At 40.7% G+C, this 23,093-nt stretch overlaps 1 protein-coding gene across 1 annotated transcript in view; it reads right to left on the reverse strand.

Annotated features, from left to right (window-relative positions):
• Positions 1–23,093, reverse strand: part of ATP8A2 (ATPase phospholipid transporting 8A2) — a 505,799-nt gene that overhangs the window by 141,103 nt on the left and 341,603 nt on the right. Inside the window, exons 28-32 of the mRNA XM_037800280.1 lie at positions 17,621–17,743; positions 15,459–15,537; positions 3,415–3,476; positions 2,841–2,897; positions 624–731 (exon numbers count right to left, since the gene is read on the reverse strand). Coding sequence (XP_037656208.1) covers positions 624–731; positions 2,841–2,897; positions 3,415–3,476; positions 15,459–15,537; positions 17,621–17,743 — 429 coding nt within the window. The remainder of the gene's footprint in view (positions 1–623; positions 732–2,840; positions 2,898–3,414; positions 3,477–15,458; positions 15,538–17,620; positions 17,744–23,093) is intronic.

The following is a 23,093-nucleotide window of genomic DNA, read 5'->3' on the forward strand; positions in this document are numbered from 1 at the left end:
TGATAAACAGCTCTTCAAACTTAGCAGATTTCCCACTCAGAAGTTCAACTATGTGAAAACAACAAGAATTAATCATCTCATTCGATTCCTAGTGAAAACCGTGGTCTTCAGTGTTTTATTATTACTGTTCTTTAAACTTTTCTCAGTCAGCTATGTTATATTTCAAAATGATATCATTTGCCTCATGGAAACCAATCGACCAACAGGTTAAAATAACATGGCTTAGGTAGAAAAATAAGTTTTCATACTGAGTGAAATGTGATCTAATACCATCATTTCTTTGCTTTTGGACGGTAGGAGCAACTCACTAAATTTCTATTAGAAAAGTCCCCAATATGTAAATATCACTATTTAAGCTGAGCCTGGAAACCACACAGACCAGTATGCTTAAGTGACTTGTATAGCAAAAATGTCGGCCCCTTAGTGAGTGCATGATAAGCGCTCAAAAGTCGACCACCAGATGGGAGAGAGAGTCGGCAAACAGCCTAATGCATGTACATTTGAATTAGGGTTACGGATTGCAAATGTATACAGAGATGACTCCCCAAAAAGCAGCACCTCCTGAAGTTAACCATTGTTGTCAGACGCAGAAAGCACACTCACCTACTGCAAGTAGCACTAACCTGTCCTTTCATATCTGGAGCAATGGGAATGGTAGGCCAGATGGTCGAGTAGATGCCGAAAAACGCCAGCCAGATCAGCATGCTTCCCCAGACGGCCAGATGACTGAACTGCAGAAGAAAACAGATACTCATGCATGGCCTCTCTGCATGCAAAGACTGACTGCAGAACCTCAGCGTCCAAGTTACCTTTCCTTAGGGAAAGTTTTTGATGGCCCCCTAGATAGGGTGATGTGCCAGTTTGGATGTAATATGTCCCCAAAACACCAAGTTCTTTGATGCAATCTTGTGGGAGCAGACATATTAGTGTTGATTAGGTAGGAAGCCTTTGATTGAGTGTTTCCATGGAGATATAACTCAATCAACTGTGAGTGAAATGTTTGATTGGATTATTTCCATGGAGATATGGACCCTGCCCATTCAGAGTGGGTCTTGATTTAATTGCTGGAGCCCTATAAAAAGTTCACAAACAGAAAGACCTCAGAGCAGCTAAGAATGACAATTTGGAGAGTAGCTAGGAGAGATATTTCGGAGCAGAAGCTAGAAGAGACATTTTGGAGATGGCCATTGAAAGCAGACTTTTGCTAGTCCCGAGTTTGCCTGGGAGGAACTAAGAGAACACCCCCCAGACTCCTAGAGAGAAACATCCTGGGAGAAAAACATTTTGAAACGCAACCTAGGAGCAAGGAGACGCCAGCCAAGTGCCTTCCCTGCTAACAGAGGTCTTCTGGACGCCATTGGCCTTCCTTTGGTGAAGGTATACTTGTGTTGATGCCTTAATTTGGACATTTTCATGGCCTTCATATTTAACTTCATAACAAGTTAAACCCCCTTTATAAAGCCAAGCCATTTCTGGTATTCTGCATCATGGCAGCATTAGCAAACGGGAACAGATGAGTTTGTGCTTTCTAATCTTCTCATGTCCAGATGTTTAATAATTAATTCAAGTGACTAGTGCCCTAAAACTAACCTCAAGATGAAAGTCCTTTTGCTACCACAGATGATGTTCCCCTAGATCCATCCCATAGTGATAGCAGGCATCTCTCAATTCATCAGAAGCACTTGCTCCAACTTGGGGTTTTGTAAAACAAGGGCTCATTAATCCAGTAAGAGAAGGGTTGAACAAAGAAAATGCATGAGACGTTTTTATTTATCATGCTGCAACTTCAACTGTTCTTTAAATTTTCCAAAGATTTTAAAAAATCTGCAATGGATAGTGCATCTTAACAAATCCCCTTTGAGCACCTATTGAGTTGTTAACAGATTTCTCCTTTGTCCTCTTAATATGAAGATCTTGACTTCTTCCTTTCTTCTATACCCTACAATCCAATCTATCAGCAAGTTCTGTTGGGTTTTGTTTTTCTTTTTAAAATAAAAAATGCATCCAGAATTTGGCTACTTTTCATCACCTCCTTCTCTGGCACCCCAGGCTAAGCCATCATCATTGCTCACCTGGATTAACTGCCATTGTCTTCTAACTAATCCCTGATTTGGCAGTTGTTCTCTCCGCAGCCCTTCCTGACCTGCCTACCCCAGCAATAGGGGAGCCTATTGAAACCACAGCTACATCATAGCACTCCATGATAAAACAAGAAGCATGGTTATCATCCCCAAATGTTGGAAATAACCAAAAGGCCTAAAATAGGGGGTTGATTAAATAAATGATGGGACAGCTATACAATTGAATTCTCTAATCCTGAATAGTGACTTTATAGAAGTACCTTTTAAGACATGGAAAATTTCGTGATATATTTCTAAGTGAAAAAAAAAAGACTACAAAACAATATGCTCTGCAATGCATCATCTTCTAAAAGACACACATATGCACACACACAACAAAGTCTGGAAGGCTATATAGCAAAGTGTCAACAGTGATTCTCTCTCAGTGGTAGAGTTATGGAAATTTTAAATTTTCTTTTTTGTCCTGTATTTTCTGTGCATGTATGTGTATATTTATATATTTTTCATTTTACAATGAGCATATATTTTCGAAATGAGATGACTGTTAATAGCTTAGAGTATTAAAGTGCCAAGCAAATGACTCACTAGGAAACTTCAGATTGCAAATTTGCCATAATAGACATCAAACCACAATTTTTACATGCAAAATTTAAAATAAGATAGGTAGACAGTGCTTATTGTTTTCCTATGGCTTAAAAAGAAATCATAGCATAAAAAATATCTGTACCAGAGAGAGAAATGATTCTATAAAAAACTTACTTTAGTCCAAGCTGTAGTCTCCAAACCGGCTTTCAAACAAACAGTAACAACAACATACTGTGAAAAGAAATAGGAGTTCGGAAATGCATGTTATTCTTAACTGAATTACTGTACCTTTCCATGAGAAATCCCATGCCTGCCCTCTGTAGGTCCTCCAAGGTTACACTTTGAGAGGACCATCTTGGTAACTAATTCTCCAGGGTTAGTTTGGGGAAACATTTAGGCAGGTTTACTACCAAGAAAAACCCTCATTCTAGTGTTTGTCTGCTCACGAAAGAACAGTTCCATTTGCCCCTTTCTGAGCCTGGAAGACTTGGGCAATCACTTTACTTGAGTTGTTTTCTTTCACAGGTTGATGTGAAAGGGTCATTTAAAGGAGGGGGGGGTCCTCTCCTCACCTGTCTAGAAATCCTGACTCGGTGTAATTTATCAAAAAATGAAGGAAGCATTTCACAACCATTCTGAACTTTAAGGACACTATAAGGTCTAGTTTAAGGATTTGAAATAATTAGGAAATCACTACATCAAGGTTTTAGCGAGGTAAAATCTACAGGTGTGGTAAAGATAAACTTACCGTGTAAACAATATTGCCAACAAATAAATAGTCTGAGGCGTGACCATTAGCCAAGGCGGTATCTGAAAAAACCAAGAGTTTACTCTTAACTTCAAAGGAGCTGAGTGCTGCAAACTATTTCATTTAGAACACAAAAATAGAACTTTAGACACATCTATCAAAATGTAAGGGTATTGCAAAATTGCCTCATCTGTGATTCTAAAACAGTCTTCCCAATCTCTCTGGCTCTCTGAAATTGTTTCATTTTATATTCTCTCCAAATGAAGCAAAAAAACAAAATCAGGGTTCCAACAAACCAAAAAACCCAACACTTGATCTGTATTGAAACTGACATTTTTATAGATATTAAACTCTTTCTTTGGTTTAAAAAAAATGAAAGGGAAAGGAACACATGAATTGCTCTTGTTAAGTGCCAGCACTGGACATTTTTCATGAGTTCATTTATAATTCACCTTTAATTTTTGCTAAATTAGAATTGTGGCCCTATAACAAAAGACAGCTATGTGAATACAAAATCAATTACTAATGAACTCTTAAAGGATTCTGAGGTAGATCCACTACTCGCATTTTCAGATGCAACTACATAAACTTCTTTTGGAGTCTATAATTTGGGGGGAGTATAAGCAATCCAACGAGGAAGGTCTAGAAAATACAACCAGGATTTGGAAGCTTTAGTTTTTCTATCTTTTCCGATACATATTTTTTTCTTTTTCAGGATGACTACTACAATGCAGACACCACCACTAAGGCAGAACCCTAACAGAACTACCTAATTCATGTCAGCCAGGCCTGCTGAGAAAAGTCTGGTGTTTATCCCGAGGGGTCAAAGCCTATTTATTTTAAGATCAGGAACAGTTTCTTTGAACGACACTGCCGACCTCCTTTTATTCTCTTTCACACATAAATCCAGATCTGTGGTTTACAGTCCGGGTATATAGGAATACATGTGTTAAAATTTCCAATCCAGCAGCTGCCATACCCACATATTTGGGTGCCTGGATTCCCCTGTCTGCCCACGCTTTACTAAAGAGTCAAGGTCTGCTGACTTCCCTAAAAGAGTGTGATCATCACGGCACTTCATAGTTGGAATCTCTGGAAACAGTGGGTCCCTGGATCCAGCTCTTGGCTATGCCCCTTCTCCTGACGCTACATGGGAAAATCTGTGAAGAAGGGAGGATTGATCAAAGTGACATCAACAGACTGGCATTAAGCAAAGTTCTAATCAGAGGGAGGGTCACTGGAGAACACGTGTTAGTCTAGAACAGGGAAAGATATGGCCACCGGCTTAGAAAGGAGTGATGGCAAGGCTGAAGGGAGAATTGGTGAATAGAAGTCAGAAACTTAGGCAGGACTTCAAAAGTCAAAGAAGAGGAAAGTTCAAAGAAGTAAGGAAGAGGCTAAATTAGCCTTAGGAAGGCAACAAATTGATGCACTAGTAAATAGTTATATTCAAAGCTTTGGAGGTTCACTTTTCAGTAATTCACAAAGCTGGACAGAGTTTAAAAGGCAGTTAAAAGGGGAAATCTCTACCTAAGGCTTGTGAGCTAACATGTGACAAGAACACCTCCTTGGAGACACTATTTAACACTACTCTGGCAATTTGGCCTGAACAGAAGGAGCAGACAGGGAAATCTAAAAGACATTTTCCAACCACTGCTTCAAGAGTTCTGCAATGGATTCATTTCCAACTTGTGATAGCGAACACTATTGCTGGTAAATAAAACATGTATGCTGAAGGTCATTCAAACATTAAACTTTTACTTGACAGGATCAATCTACTATTTCAGTTCAGTGTTGAGGAGGGATAAGTCAACATTGCAAATAGGAGTTGTCAGTGTCAGACACAGTATCTCCTTCCCAAGTCAAAACTGATCCCTTCTGGAAATAATTTATTACCTTGGAGGAGAAACTCCCAAACCAAGTTGAGTTTCTGGGAGACACCAAGAGCCTATGAAAAGATAGCATCACTAAACAAGTTAACAAGTCCTCTCTCTGCACACCCTGTTGGGAAAATCTCCGAGGAATCGACTGTTCTCTTATTGGGTTATATTTCAACTGTTTTAATAGCACATAGCCGCAGGCATCACTCCATGTTAAAACCTGTCAGTAAGGCAGTCCCGAAGGAAAGAAGCCCTAAGGAGGCATTTGTGGACAGGGGCATTAGTAGGCTTCAGTTTGCTGATTGTTCAAGGCTGGCGGGGCCCAGCGAGACTTTTCAGTTGATTCCTGAAGCCTGTTCTTTATGTAATATCTCTTCCCACTTCGCCTGGATTGAAATTACAGTTAGGATTCTACCCCACCTCAGGAAACATCTTTTCTGGAGTATAACTGCCTTTATTTAAGTCAGATATGTAAAATCTGAAATAAGGATTTTTGATAGGGTAGGGAAAAAGAACAACCACCCCAAAATGGAGGTGAGTTGTTGGGTTCCCCAAACCAGCCTTCAGAGCATTATTTAACCACCATCTGTGGAAGTCTAGTAATACCATTACTTCATGGGATGCCACGGAATAGTATAGTGGAAAGTGGGGGCAGTGAGAGGGGAAAGGACGTTTTAAGCCAAAAAAGAAAAATAGCGGGGGCATGTAGGTGCCTGCTGAATGGTGGGGTCACTAGAGGTCAAACTGGGCAAGGCTCTAAAATATTCATTTAAGGAGGATCCATCAAAAGTGCACGTGCAGAGAGAGCATCTGACCAAACCTTGGTTTTCTTAGCTTAACTAGCACAGCGCAGAACACTTCCCAACAGAAAAACCCATCGTTTGCACGCGAAGGCTTAGACGAGCCCCTGGCAAAGGTGACAGCGATTAGCTGCCCAAGTGCATCAGAACAGCTGGCGTCCGACTCAACAGGTCTGAGAGCAGTTAGCCTTTTGCAAATGGAGGATCGGATCCACCCTCAGCTGAGGTGCAGTAAGATTGGAGGGCGTTACCAGTCCCAAATGCCCAGACCCTAAAAGCTCAGGGCCTGAGACTAGGAAAAATTTCGCATCTGCTTAGTCTAATAAAAGCACTTAGTCACATTTGGAAGAGATCCGACTGTGATTACAAGTGATTTTAAACCTACTCTAATGATGGTGCTTATTATTTATATCAAAAGTGTGATAAAATAGCAAAGAGGTGGTAACACTAGGGGTCCTGGGTAGCTAACGCCTTCTCTTAAAAGCCAATACCACGTGATGGCTTCAGAATTGAGTGGCCCAAAGGCAGTGGTTGTGCCCCCTGTACCCAACTTGTGGATCATTTGCAAAATTTGGTTGGCTCCAGGGACATATATAACTGTAGGATTAGCTGAAGGAGGTTTGGAAACACAGTCAAAAATAGAGAGTCTTGTGAACGAGTGGGACAAGACCACTCACTCTGCCAGCCACATCAGAAGAAACAGCCCCAAAAATGCTGCACATAAAAACATCCTTGAAAATATTTGTTGGGAAAAGTGCCATTCATAAGAAAAGTATGTCTCGTTTTCCAAACAGACAAAAATGATCAAGGAACTTATTCTGGAATACTCCAAAGGGCTAGGTTGATGACATTTTATAAATACACCATTCCAATTAAATGTTCATTAAAAAACATTACCTCATTGCCCAGCTAAACCACAAAATGTGTTCAGTAATGGCTCTGACAAAAGGCAAAATTTGAAGGCAAAGTTACAGTGTAGAACTGGATAGTCAGAAAAGATAGGGTTTAAAGAGTAAGAAAACAGATGGGGTGAATTAATCGACGTACATTTAATTTAGTAAGCATGTGCGGAACACCTGAATCGAAAATCACAGGCAGTACCTCATTCACATGTGACTCAGGAGGATGCAATGAGGTGGTGACGGCACCGATCCCTTGACATCAACGTGTTTGCCAAGAAATTTCGGTCGGAAAGGGAAAGCTGAGTTTTCCCTTTCCTGCCTGTTCATTTCAAGAACCTTCCACCAGTACTACCTTTGAGCAGCCCAGATTCCAGAATGTTAACTGAGTCCCTGGCCCCTAACTTGTAAGACCTCAGAGATGCAAGGGAGGTGCAATGCCAACCACCTACTGTCGATTTAGATCAAGAGTGAAGATGGAGTCCAAGTTTCAAATAACTAATTTACAAATCAACTTTTAGAACGTCACTTGCTCGTATCTGGGGATTACCTGGACTACACTATACACTATTCTTTCTGCTGCCAACACTACATACTAACCAAGAGAAAATTTATTTTTTCCTTCCTCTGTAAAGTGAGATATAAAATATTGGCAAGAGTTTTATAAAAGGCAGTTTATATAAATGTTAGTGATCATCATTGCATTCAGAACAAGTGCTGGGTTAAGTTCCCAGTTATTAAGCTTTTTGCTGGATTTTCTCCTATTGACATTTCTGCCGTATAAAGTTAAGGATATGAAACTCCAGCTTTGGTATTTCTCTTTTTACTTTTGTTTACTAATAATGGACTTGGCAAAGGAAGTATACCTTATGGAAAGACTGTTCACGCCAAACAGTCATCTAGCGTGGCCGCAAAGCCGCGTCTTACTCCTGGGAACACAGCTGAATGATGTTCTCCACCCTTTGCACCTGGATGGGGCTCAGTGACTAGTTCTTGCCAATCAGATGTGAGCAGAAGGGATGGGTCATTTCCTAATCAAGACTAAGGAACAGGAGACCCTTCTCCTCCCCCCTTCCCCTTACCACTGTCAAGGCTGACAGTGACCTTAGGACCATGTACTAAGTGGAGCTCCCCCTCACAGTGCCCTCCTCCATGAGATGTGACACACATGAGAAGCAAACCTCTGCTGGGCTAAGCCCTTGAGATCTGGGGTTAGTTTGTTGCAGCAGCTATTCCTACCCTGACTAATAGATCTCGAATCAACTCCCAGCTAGAGTTAAAAGGGTGAAATTTAGAATTCTGGTTCACATGTCGTACAACATTTAACCCAAACCCAACTGTTTGAATGTTAATATAGTGTTCATTAAAAGAGACATGAAAACCTAAGAAATATTTAACTGAGTGCAAACAATGGCCCTTCCAGCCCAATTCTGTGTTTCCAAACAGTGCTAGAGGATATGTGAGGCAGAACATGATTATATAGAAAAGTAACCTCTAAAGTTAGAGCTTTATTTGAGCAGTTCTTTACTTTGTTTAAAGTAAATCAAAACAGGATGAAAAAATCCTGCATTTGAATTGGGATATTTGGTTATACTTTAAGCCTATTATAATCATTGAGTTAGTAACCAGTAACTTAGATTCATAAGCTGCAGTTTCATCTGCCTAAATTGTAAAACTTCCAGAGTGTGCTGTCTTTTTAGTTTTTAGTAAGCAAGTTGCATTTGCTTCATTTTTGAGCTTTGGGATTTGATGACCTTCAAGCACACTCCATCTTCTCTGCAGGTTTCCCAGACGGCAGAGGTGGTCACTTAGTTATTATCTCCTCTTCCGTCCCCTGGAACATTTACTGCTCATCTCTGGATCTTTTTCATTTATTGTAATCCTTTTCCAAACTGTGCACAAAGCATCGTCTGTGATTTTTAAAGGGGATCAAAATGCCAGCTTATCATTGCACATACCCTTACTTCAAAAGATAATATCATCTTGGCCTTCATGTCTGCAGTATCACATCTTCCTGACAAATTTAGGACATGGTCTGACCAGGTAGCGTAGAGAAGTGTTAATTAACACAACACTACCTTGCAATTCTACCTACTAGGCAGCCCTTTAGTCCACCCACTTCTCCCCACTGAATCCCTTCTCATGATGCTAAACCAACAACTAGTGGGGCCCCAATAATCATTCTTTCCAGGATGGCTATATTAAAAAAAATCAGATCATATGGCTACCTGCTTAAAACCTGTCAATGCGTTTCATTACACTTAAAATCCACAAGGTTCACTTGTCCCAAAAGGCCTAGAAGGTCTGACTTTTTCCTAGTCTCCATCTTCATCACGCCAAGGCGGTCTGTGCCCGTCCCCCCATCGTTCCCCCAGTTTTACTTGGAATTACACTTTCTCACCCCAGGCTCTTCCCTCAGCTAGGAACCCCCTTTCCTTCTACCCTTCAGCTAGCACCCTCCTGTTCATCTTCCAACTCCGTTTCCGCGTCTCAGGGAAGAAGTTCCTGCTCAGCTTTCCTCGGAATACCTTCTGTTTCACTCTGACCTCCCCTTTGGCATACTTGTGCGAACTGCAGTTTTTGTTCAAAAGGCAGGAATTCACTAGATGTGAGCCCTCTGAGGGCAGGGAACTTGGCTTTATGTACACTATTGGATTAGCCTGGCATATAGAACATGTGCATTGATTTATCTCATTTAAAAAATAAGTAAATAATTGAATATAAGAAGTTGTAATCTCTGAGAACATTTGCAGTCTTGCTCAAAAATAGTTTACTGTGCAACGATGAAACTCATCAGTATTTATATTATCTAAAACAGCCAAATTTATAGGAATGTGGTACAGGTCATCAGGTTGTAAATAATTTAAACTAACATGACCCAGAAATGCCATAGGCAGAGAGAGGCAGACTAAGCTTCATTTCTACACGCACACTTTTATTTCAGTATATAAAATGTCTGATCTTAGAGTAGCACATTTATTAAAAAGTATAAAAGAGGCTTCTCGAAAATTGTTGAAAGACCCTGTTACTTAAGAAAGGTTTCCAGGGTGTGGACTGTGGGGAATCAGGAACAGAATTTTTAAGAACTTTCTCTGCCAGTAAGAATATTCTTTCCCATTGCTTTCCTCTTAAATTTCACCAAGAAAAATCTGAACCTTTTTAAAATCAAAACTGAGTCTATGTTCTTTTGCCAATGGCTGTGTTCCACCTCAAAGAGGACGTTCAAATACGCAGCCTAGATGCACCAGTGGAAAACTTGGGTGTGGCCTGACACCAAGTGTTTTGATAAATTTTGGTCACCGCAAAGGTGACATCCCTGGTTTTAACCTAGGACACTTTTCCGATCAAAGGCTGGGAGCTGTGGGCAGATCATGGGAGAAAGGCTAAGGCTGCGACGGTTGGAAGAGATCTGATCTACTGATTGCTTGAGTGGAAAATTTTGTTTTGAAATTTGAAATGAATCATCACAAACTCCATCAGTGAAACAGCGCTTTGAAAATTATATCCAAAACCACGCGAAAATAAGGCAAAGCAAAATTCTTGGAAGCATTCTCGGAAATGAATAATGTGCCCACACCTTTCCAAAAATACTCCTTTCCAACAATTACATTGCTTGAAGTGAACAGCACTGATATGTACCTGGGCTTCTCCCCATGGATGGGGGGAGAGAATTTCCTAGTAAAAATCACCGCTCTTGGTGACATAATGCACAGAGTCTCAGAGGGCAGAGTAGCTACTCTTGGGACCTTAGTCCGTGGGTCAAGCAAAGCTGCCCTGGGGTGTCCTGCAGGCAGGGGTCAAGGACAGCTTCAGGAAACGCTTGGCGGTGGGCAGGAGAGGTGCGCTTCTGTTAGATCAGGGTCCACAGGCTTTGAAAGGGCCTCAAGTGGTCTCAAATTGGGGCTGTGTTCCTACACTCCTACGGGGGTGGGTGGGACAGATACATCCTCCTAAATGGCAATTAGGAGTGTAAGAAGAACTTGCTTCTATTTAGAATGGTAAATCACCATACATAATAAACAGGTAATCCAATCCTTTGCCATATCTTGGTCTTCAAATTTACAATCTCTCTTGATTTCCACCCTTGCCTCCACTCCACTCTCTCCCCAACAACAACAAAACAGAAAACACACATGCTCTTGGCCAAACCCTTTTGTATCTCTATAGGATAGTCTGAGAGATCTTCTTTAGAGACAAACCCAATCATGTAACTCTCCCACCTCAACCCTTTCACAGAGGTGAGTACCCACCACCTCGCATGGCCTTCCAGGTAATTGACTCTCCTCTGACTGCTTTGTCCTCTCTTCCAGCCACTCTCCTCTCTCTCTATGCCAAAGCCATCTCAGCTAGGGGTGGTGGCATCTCCATCCCCCAGAGGAGACAGTGCAAATACATAGTGACATACTTTGATCCATGGTTGCCACAGCGATGGAGAAAGGGAGATTAGGACGTTGACTGTCCAGGGCCCAGATATGCTCCAGGGCTGGAAATGCTCACCGGAGTCTGACAAAGAACACTCCAGAGCCCAAGCCAAACTAGCTCAGCTGCCTGAGCAGGCCCCCTCCACTGAGACACCCTGCAGGCGGCCCCTTTCCTGCTCCCCAGCAGCTCAGGCTGGTGCACTCTGCTCGCTGAGGACTGGAAAGCTCTTGCCCCACCCTTTCCCATATATGTCTACCCCCCACCAATCACCCCTTACTCATCTTTCAAGAACCTAAATATCATTTCCTTGGAGAAGACTCTTCTCTGACACCCTAGAACAGGTTATGTTCCAGTGTTATAAGCTCCAACCGAGCCTGCAGGATCCACTGGATGGTAATTAAGCAACCATTTACGTAATTACTGATAATCAACTCTGACCCTACATAAGCACTGAGAGGGCAAGCTGGGCCTGGCTCCTGAGAGCTAGACCATCGTTTTGCTGAACGGTTTCTTCTCAAGACATGTGTCTACCTCTCCAAACACATCCCCATAACCTGGGTTTACACTCTTGTCTCAGTTTGCCAGAGCTGCTATGACAAGTACCGCATGAGTTGGCTAAACAACAGGGACTTATTGTCTCATGGTTTTGGAGGCAAGAAGTCCAAAATCCAGGTGTTGCAAAGGAATTCTTTCTCCCCAGGTTCTGAAGCGTTCTGCCGCTGGCTTGCCTCCATCCGTGGGGTTCCTTCACTTGCATCTCCACTGCCAGTTGCATGATGATCTCACTTTTCTTGTATCTGCTCTCTGGTTTCTGCTGACTTCCAGCCTCTGGCTCCTCTGTGGCCTCCTCTGACTGATTGTGTACAAATTTCTTCTTCTTATAAAGGACTCCAGTAAACCGGATAAAGATCCACCCTGATTAGTTGGGTCATACCTTAACTAAAAATAACATCTTCAAAAGGCCTTATTTACAATGGGTCCACACCCACGGGAATGTGGATTAAGATAAAGAACATGTCTTGGTTGGAGCACAAAATTCAATCTACCCTCTTCCCTGGAATACCTGGAGTCCTAACTAGTATTCTTACATCTGGTTTTCCCTGGTACCCCTCACCTTCCAAGACATGAGAGATTCATTGCCCCAAATTGCTCTGATCACAATACTTTCTTTGATCTAAAATTCTATTTTGACCATTCAATGTCTAAACTATTAAATCGCAATATCTTAACCTCACACTCAAAGGCCTCTACAATCCAGCTTCCATATCCCTTTCCAAGCTTTCCCCTTTCTTCCAACCTTCAGGGGTGGAACATCCTGTAGCTTTCTAGTCTGGCCCTGAATTTCTCTCCACTTCATTGGTTTTGCTTGGCTCTCCTCTCTGCTGAGATGCAATTTAACCCCTAAGAGATGAGCATAAGGGCAACTCCTTTCCTACACATCTAAATCCTGCTTGGACTTCAAAGATAACCCTAAATGCTACCTCCTCTAGGAAGTCATTACTAATCCCAAATGAAAGGCATCTCTCAGTCCTCTGAAATCTGATAACACTATCTGTATTTTACTTGAGACAGTAATTTTCTACCCTTTATTAGACTTAAGCACTCACATATCTAATCGCTCTTACCAGATTTCAAACTCTTCACAGGTAAGACCCACATAAATTCACTTATTTTCTTCTCTTAGAATCTATCATAGTGTCTTGGACATAAATACTACATGAATGAATAAGGTTAATGAGCAATAAGTAATGTAATAATTTGTTCTGTATTAATTGTGTGAATTTAGAAATAAATTCTAAAATATTCATTTATTTTGTTAGAGGAAGTCAACTCATGAATAAAAACACCAATGTCCTTCTGTTATTCCATGCCAAATATACTTAATATTTTGCAATTAATTTCACCTTAAACAGTTTGACTCAATAGGTTACTGTTTACAGCACAACAAAAAAGAAAACCCATATGCTGAAGGCATAATAAATATAATAAATATAATGACATTGATGATGATGGTAATAATAAAAACTAGGGAATAAAATCACCCTATTAGCTGGCTGCTGGGCAAATTTCTAAATTTGGGGGCAGCAGAATAGGGTGGAAGAAGCTAACGTGAGCGCCACTTGGCAATATATCTTAGTTAAATCAGCAACTGTTGGAATTTATACATATTTCATGTTAGGAGAATGATGGTCTTACCCCATGGAATCTAGGCAAACAATAGCAATTCCACCATGAACTACAAGCTACAAACTCAAAACCCATGATCATGGCTCCAGGGTGAGACAACCATTATCTGTACTATAGAATGGGGTCACACTGGTTCCTTTTGAGGCAGGAAAGTAAGTTACCTTCCTATAAAACTTCTGGATAGAGAGTCCAAAGGCGAGCATTTCTCGATGTTCAAATAGGAAGGGCGAGGGGTCTGGAGACAGATCTTACAGCCAGTCCAAGCTATTCGTTGTCTCTTCCTAAGTATGAATGGCTATTGCAAGAGGACACTTACCAAAGTTGCCCTTATGCTCATCTCTTAGGGGTTAAATTGTGTCCCCCAAAAAGACATATTTAAGTGCTAACCTCTGGTGCCATGAATGGGACTTTTTAATAGGAAATAGGGTCTTTGAAGATGTTGTTAGTTAAACTGAGGCTGAACCGGATTAGGGTGGGCCCTGACTCAATATGCCTGGTAGCCTTACAAGCAGGGGAGAGGGCACATGGCAGACCCAGAGGGAGATGTCCATGTGGAGATGGAGGCAGATCCATTAGCCAAGTAATCCCAGGGCCACGAGAGCCAAGAGAGAGGGAGCACAGTCTGGCTGACACCTTGATTTTGGACCCCTGGCCTCCAGAACTGTGAGACGATAAATGTCTGTTTGTTTTAAGCCATCTATCGTGTGGTACTTTGTTAGAACAGCCCTAGGAAACTAAGATGTCATCACACTTACGGCCCTCCATCATCAGTTCCACCTGGTATGAGGATGGCTGCTTCTATCCCCAAAATGTTATAGCCTCTGAACAGTCACATTCAAGGTTCTCATACTTACAAAACCATTTTAGAATACATTAAATCTACTGTGAGTAAAGATGAATCAAAGGACGTTTTAGGATGAAAAGAAAATAATTCCCCTAGAATGCCTTTGGGGATGGGTGGGGCTAGAGGCAGAGAGTTTTATTTTCTGATCTAGAGACTTAGGGACCCCTAAAGGAAAAGGACGTCTGATGAAATTGAAAGAATAGGTCATATGGTATAATAAATTGGCTGTGCATGCATCTTCCCTAACTTTCCTATCTAATAGGTTAAAAATAACAGTGAGAATGAATAATTTTTGTTTGAAGCAAAAAACACATTGACACAGGAACAAAGCAACTTGGAAATGTTATAGTCTTTGGTTCTTTGAACAATAAAAGCCCTTGTGTTGTCAACATTTGAAGTAATTTTTCCCAGGGGGGATTATTACTATGTTGAGAGAAATCAAAGAGTAGCATTCTAGTGATACATTTCCATTTTCTGGGACTATGATATGTCTCTTTGGATGTATTAGGAAACACTAACGACACAGCCTTTCTTGCACATCTTCTTCTGGCTCTAGAAAAAGACTAACACTACTTTGGAGAATTAGCCCTCCAATAAACTATAACTTGAAAAGGTGTTTGGCAAGGAAAGATGCTTTCAGAAAACTTTAGGTATAAGATTAAACTCTTAAAAGATTTGGAAAATGCAAGCCTCCGTAATTAACAGAAAAATGTCCAACTCATGGACAAGAGGCAGTGCTGCGTAATTATGGAATGCTCGACACTGATCCTCACACATTGATTAAAACAACCCAAACACTGGTAAAGAAAATGGGTTCTCAAAGCCAGGAGGGGTGACACCTACACACTCAACCTGGGGACTAGCTCCCATTAGACAGGAGGAATGCTTTTCCTCGAAAATATGTTATCGTGATCTCTAGTTCTGCAGAACTGGAAAAAAAAAGTTGTGAACACACTGGCCACAGAGAAACGGACATGCTACTTGTGGACGTTTTGAGTCGTGAGGCAGTTACCGTGCTCCAGAGCCTTCATGGGAAACCAGAAGAGGATGAGGGAGTGGACCAGGGCGTTGATGCAGTGACCCCAGAAAACCTAGGGGAAACAGACAGAGGGGGTCAGAAGCTGCCCTGAAAGCTGACCTCCATGTAATCCAACAAACGGCCCGTTGTGCAGGGGCTGACGTGCTGCACGGCTCAAACAGTGTATTATTCTTCAACTTAAAAAAAAAACCACAACTGTTTCCTCGTTTTTACATACAAATGACTGGATTCTCTCCAGATACTGTGACTTCAGTACAAAACCTACACACACACACACACTCACACACACACACACAACCACAAACACATGGACCAGCACACAAGCTGCCAACATCTGAAAAATGAGTATGATCAGTTTTCTTTAGAATCCCAAGACAGACAAGAAAATATTACAATCAATCAGAAAAGGGGTTATTACGTGAACATTTTTAATAAGAGAATAAATTTGTGTACTGTTGAAAGGCATTAAAAACATTTTACATGAATATTCTCACATAACATTCTCATTCTTGTTTTATTCCTTAAAAAAACCCTCCCATTCATTTTTTTCTTTAATTTTTGAGATTTTGACTAATATCTTGTACACTTAAAAACTCTCTTCTAGTGCTTGAAAGGTCAAACAAAGGCAAAATTTGGTTTATGCTACAATATATTTTCATTAGTGCATAATTTTTTAAACCACTCTGATGACAACTATTAAAGCCAGATTAAACTTCTGAAAATCTGCAAATTGTTCTGGGAATTGTCACAGAGTTGGATCCTAACTAGTGGTGGGATAGCAGGAAATAAATTATTATAAGAGAATGGGATTTTTCCCATTTTCAATGTTCATTCTTCTCTACCCTCCCCCTGACCACACTACCAAAGGGAAAAAATACTTTCTTCCAGGTGCCTGCAAATAAGTCCCAGGGAAGTCTTAACTTTGCTACCTTTTTAATGGGTTCATTCACTTCTCTAACTTTTCACCTCATATGGCTTTTGAATTCAAACTCTGGAGAAAACATATTTGACTTATATAAATAATAAATATGACCAACCAGTCATATTTTCCCATTGACAGATTCACAGCAAACATGGGCTGATAAAATTCATCACCCACGTACGGAAGATGGTAGAACCAGGAGGACACCTTTAACTTTTTTCCAGTCTCCGAAACACCTATTGTTATGAGTTCCCAAGAATAAGGTAGCTCTGCAGGAAGGTGATTGGCAATACCTGGCTCAAAAACGTATTTTCAGAGGCTGTTCCTTTATAGCAGCCTAGAGAGGGGCATCCCTGATCAACTTTACAAAGGTCCCCAGCAGCTACCCAAGCAAGTCATGACCACAGCCTGCACACAGGATTTTAGCTGAACTTGGCACTAATCTCTGTCTAAACCTCCCTGATCCCCTGCTGCATACACTTGAGATGGAACAAGGGCCTGCCAGGTGTGCTGCCACCCTCTCTGCTGCCAGGCAGGTATCATCCCTTCCAGCCAGTGGTCCTGTTTCCCCCTAAAAGCCGTGCTGGGCAGGCTGCGTGCAGATCTCGTTAGGCACGGAGCACTACAGAATCCCTTTACCATCTAACTCCGTTTCTGCTTGTGCCTTCTCAGGATGGCCTGTACATTTTCTTTTCTTGTCTAGAAGATTTATCTTTTCTGATTCTGCAGTCTGAAAAAACAACCACCACCACTCATGACTTACTTGATCCCTGGGCTCATATCTACCCACTTTGACTTATTAGCTAAAGAAACGTTTGCTTTTAAATGAAAAGTCAATCGACTGAGGCTAGAGGGCTCGCTAGGCCAGCTCCGAGTCCACCCAAATGTCTGTGAGGGGACTCACAGACGGCTGATCCCAAAGAAAGTAGGGCCTGATGCTGCCACCACTTCATAACGTGCAGGTGTGTGGGGACGAGGGACGAGGCCAACGAGCTGGGGTGGAGAAGGCACCACATACAACCTGGAAACTTCCTTTCCTACTTGGCATCTCAAATTCACTGGGCTTGCCATTTTAAGGGGGTCGGCTGTGCTCTGGCTACTTTTCCAATTTTCTCTCAAAGGCTTTTTACCTCTTCCTGGCAAGTGATGGGAACTGAAAGACAAAGGCTCACGCCTCTTGGAGAAGACCGCTCTGCAATAAAGCTTTGCTTACCTTCGTGTTGAAGCCTTCGGCATTCTGGGTAATTTTGTAGAGCTGAGGAAACCTGAGCATGCTCTCCTGAGTGCAAGATCTCTCGAAGATTCCCAGGGTGAAGGGTGGCAATGCGGTGAAAATCTATATGAAGAACAGTGATCCATTAAAAATACTTTATTTATAGAGCAGTTTTAGGATTATAGAAAAATTGTGCAAAACCTACAGCATTTCCCATGTGCCCTCTTGCTGTCTCTCCACCCCCTAGTTTCCTCTACTATTAACATCTGGCATTAACATGGTGCATTTGTTACAAGTGATGAACCAATATCGACACATTGTTAACTTAGAGTACATAGCTTACACAGAAGTTACTCTGTGTGTTGGGAAGTCCTATGGGTTTTGACAAATGCTGCTTAATGTTGGTCTCCACCGTTACAGTTTCATATAGAATAGTTTCACTGCCCCCCAAATGCCCTGTAATCCACTTATTAATCTCTCTTCCTTCCCTGTGAACCTCTGGCAACCAACAATCTTTTTACTCTTTCTATAGTGCTGCCTTTTCCGTAATGTCATATAGTTGGAATCATGTAGTATGAAGCCTGTCAAACCGTCTACTTTCACTTAGCAATAAATGCATTTAAAGTTCTTCCATGTTTTTTCCTGGCTTGATATCTCTTTTCTTTGTATTGCTCAGTAATGTTACATTGTATGGATGTTCCACAGTTGTTTATCCATTCACGTACTGAAGGACATTTTGTTGCTTCCAATTTTGGGCAATTATGAATAAAACTGCTATAAATATTTGCATGCAAGTTTTTGTGTGGACATCAGTTTTACCTCATTTGGGTAATCCCCTAGGAATGCAATTGCTGGATATATGATAAACCTATTTTTAACTTTTAAAAAAACCACCACACTGTCTTCCACAGTTGCTGTGTCATTTACATGCCAAGTATACAATTTAGTGCTATTATTTTCACAATGTTGTGCCACCAACAGCACTATCCATTATTCAAACTTTTTCATCACCTCAAACAGAAACTGTACTCATTAAACAATAACTCGCCATCCCCCACTTCACCCCAGCCCCTGGTAACCTATAATCTACTTTCTGTTGCTATGAATTTGCTTATTCTAAGTATTTCATTTAAGTGACATCATGTGGTTAAAAGGGGAAATTTTAGGTTGTATATATGTTACAAGAATAAAATATATTAAAAAATCTATGGAACGGAACAACACAAACAGTGAACCCTAACTTAAATCACGGACTATAGTTAACATTACAATTATAAAAATGTGCTTTCATCAACGGTAATAAATGTACCATACCAATGCAAGGTGTTAACAATAGGGCAGTATATGGGAATCCTGTATTTTATGCATGATTGTTCTGCAAACCTACAACTTCTCTGATTAAAAAGTACATTGTAAAGCAAGTATATATTTGATGTAGTGATATGATCAACCTGCAACTTATTATCATTTATTTATAATGTTAATAGTTGACTATTAAATAATAAAATGCATGGGATAGACTTCACAATTGATAGTCATGACCCCAGTGTGTCATGACACCACATATAAGATCTTCTGCATGTCCCTTATTTGGAGACCTTACAAAAAGAAAAAAATCAAGGGGGTGGCAACTGAAGTGTCTATCAGCATATGAATGGATAAACAAAATACAGCATATCCATAAAATGGAATGTTATTCAGCTGTACAAAGGAATGCCATTCTGACACATGCTACAATATGGATGAATCTTAAAAACATTATGCTAGGTGAAATAAGCCAGACATAAAAGAGGCCTTTTTGATTCCCACAGTTTACATGTTTCAATTCTATGGAATGATGACTTAATTTCCAGTCAAGTCCAAACTTGAGATTCGGTGATTCACAATTCTCTAGACACCCTCCAAGCAAAGAAAACCAGAGAAAGCCCACCTCCAACTGCTACTTAATCACTGTAGAATGAATACACTGAACACCAAAAACCATATAATAAATATTTGACTAGCCAGGGAATCCTGCTAAATTAACAACTGCCTCCTTTTGTAAAACTAGCAGTGATTTAGAATCATACCACAGCTGGCTTTGTGAAATGTTGTTTTCTGTTGGTGCTAGCTAAGGTCAATTTACAATCTCCCACCCTGACTTCATACTTGAATTTCAGGAGACACAGTGTACCTCACCCATTGTTTGAATAAGACAATAGACGTTTATTGGAAATGAATTTTGGGCCAATACTGTGGCAAGCTCCAGGGATATAGAGATTGAAGAAAGAGAGAAAAGAAGCATGATCTCTGACCTCCAGGAACTTACCGTATTACAGAGAAGGGGATGTGGGCAGCAGGAGACAGGTGTGTGCATATGAAACACAGGACTCAGCAAAATGACTGATGAGGGGAGGGGACAGAGGAGGTGTGTGTGGAGGGGGGAGTCAAGAAGGGATTCTTGGACCTAGGAGGATCTGACCTGCAAGGAACTGAACCTAAAGGATTTGGCATGACGATAAGGAATGTGGGGGTGGGTGGGAGGAAGGGAGGGGTGCAGAAGGAAGCACCCCATGAAAAGAGCACCCTTCATAAAGCTCCCAGGCATGAATGGGTACAGTGTGTTTAGGGGGAATTTCTAAGATGTACAGGATGGCCAGTGGCTGGGAAGGAGATCAAAGCAACCTCTTGTGAGCAGTGAGTTCTTGGGGCAGATGGTGGCTGCTTCGAAGACTTTGACTTTTACCTGCACTCGATAGCGGTGTGACCTGACCACGTTTGTGTTCTAGAAAGATACATTTAAATGCTGAAGAAGTAGCTTGTAACATACATGTCATCTCAAGCTCAGGATGTGTTGTGACCCTGGGAGCCATTCTGTTTGGCTGGGGTGAGGGGTCACAGAGACTGACTGGGCCACCCACTCCTGGCATGGGTCAGATCCAAACCCACCATCCCAGTGAGATCTCACGCCCGTGGGAATCGCATGTGCGAGTCTCAGAGAACTCAGAACTCACACCAGTTATCTGAAGACTGAGTGTGCAGAAATAAGTCTGAAAAGTCTGTCAGGGCAAAGCCATGGGAGATGGGGTGAGTAAGGCCAGTACAACCCGTGCTCCTTCACCCTAAAGCAGAAGCACAGTTCAAGGCTTCACGAAGCTTTCAAGGAGAAAAAGAGCCAGGGTTGTTGCCCCACTTCCCTTACAATCACAAAAACAACCACGAGAAGTTCCCTGGATAAGGATGGGAAGAAGGAACTCCTAAGGCACATCACAGAAGCTCGCTGTGCTTTCTTCTTACATATGTCCACGTGTTATTTTACCTAAATGCATAATGTGACATCAAACTGTCTGCGCGGCCGTCTGTATTTTTTCTTTTCATATTTTACTTGACTTTCTCCTTATACGCATTTCTGACTCCTGTCCCACTCTTCGCCTCCAGGCTAACATCCTCTTTGGCCCTCCCATTTTGCCACCCAGCTTACACACAACTGCAAACACACACAAAGATCATCTGGGGCCATGGTTTGTTTTATATAATGGGGATATTATGCACATTTTTCTTCCTCATACTTTCTTGCTGAACAATATATCATGGAAATCCCTACAAGTCCCTTGGGCCCAGCACTAATGCAGTCCTTTTAATGCTCCCATTATAATTCCCGGTATGGATGTACTATATTTTTTCAACCACACACCCGCTGACAGGCATTCCTTTTGTTTCCAGTCTTTGTTACCACAAACGGTATGTAACAAACCATTACAGCATAGTGTACAACACACACACTTGCTCTTTTATTTCCATGGGAAGGATTCCCAGGAGTAAGATTATTGGGTAAAAGGACACATGCATTTCAAATTTTACTAGATACTTCCTTGTTGCTTTCATAAAAAGGTTTCAGTCATTTACATTTTCACTTGCAAAAGACAATAGTGACCTTTTCCCTGAGTCCCTATCAACAATAGGTGTTATACTGGTCTTTTAATATTCTCCAGTCAGAAAAGTTAAGGACATTAAATCTGTCTCTTAAACAATCTACATTTCTCTGACAACCAGTGAGTTTGAGTATCTTTTCATACATTTGTTGGCCAATTGGATTTGTGATTCTGTGAGATGTCTATTTAGGTTCTTTGCCCATTATTTTATGCATGGTTTATCCCTTTTTCTCAGAGTTCTTTCAGTATGATAGGTATCAACTCTGCCTTTATGTTACAAAGTTTCAACCAAATGTACGCTTTGTCTGTTGGGCTTTCTTTATGGTTTCTCTTACCAAGCAAAAGCTTTCCATTTTTGTAGAGTCAAGAGCAGCTTCTGGTTGTCTGATTGTGGTTAGAAAAGTCTCTCTTCCCTGGAACTTACATCTACTTTTCAGGAGGTCCTTGCAAGAGTCGTTTAGTTTTATTTTTCACATTTAAGTCTTTAACACATCTGGAATTTATTTTGTCTGTGGTAAAAGCTAGAAGTCCAATGTTACTTTCTTCCAGATGGGGAGATGTGAGAGTACAATTAATTAATCCAAAATTTTTCCACTAAATTGTAATACCACCTTTGACATTTATTAATTTCCCATTTATCCTTGGATCTGGTTCTAGATTCCCTGACTCATTTGTTATGTTCTATGCCAATACCATATTGGTTTGATTAGGGTGGCTTTATAGTATACTCTGATATTTAATAAAGATAGGTCTACCCTTATGGTTGCTCTTTTTTGAGCCTTCCTTGAATATTTTCACATATGTGTTAACTTTAGGTACTTGGAGTTTCTTAAGATCATTTTATCCAACTCCCTTTTATCCCCCTCAAAATGATCAACTGTTAGAATTCTATTTGGAATCATATAAATTTATATAATTTTAGAAGAATTGAATCTTTCTGGATATTGTCTTCCTATATAAGAAAATGGTGTGCTTCCCCATTTTTACAAATCTTATTTTAGTTCCTTCATTGAGATTTAATGTGATTGCTTTCATATAGGACTGAAAAATTCCCCCCAAGTAATGTATAATTTTAATTGCTATTTTGAAAGGAATTATTATTCCCTTTTCATTCCTAGGTATTTACTGCTAGAATAAAAAGAAGCTATTGATTTTTATATACTTATGTGTTTGGTCACCTCAAATTTTCCTACAATTTTAGTGTTTCTTTACTGTTATCTTTTGGATTTTCTAGCTATACAAACATATACACGCATATCTGCAGGACCATATTTTTATGACCATATTTGTTTAAGCCCAGAAATAGTTTATCTTTTTTTCCAATATTTATAATAGTTATTTAATTCTCTTGGCAGTTGCTAAAAATTCCAAAACAATGCTGTATTATACAGTGATGGCAGGCCTCCTTGACTAATTTGTTATTTAAAATGAAATAGCTTTAGGATTTTACCATTTATGGTAATATGCTACTGGTTTTGGGTAAATAGTCTACATTATAGTTAATTGGCTTCTTTCTATTCCTATATTATTTAGTTTTATTTCAGGAATGTCAGCTAAATGGC

The sequence above is a fragment of the Choloepus didactylus genome, chromosome 12, assembly GCF_015220235.1.
Source record: "Choloepus didactylus isolate mChoDid1 chromosome 12, mChoDid1.pri, whole genome shotgun sequence".
Classification (NCBI taxonomy): Eukaryota; Metazoa; Chordata; class Mammalia; order Pilosa; family Megalonychidae; genus Choloepus; species Choloepus didactylus.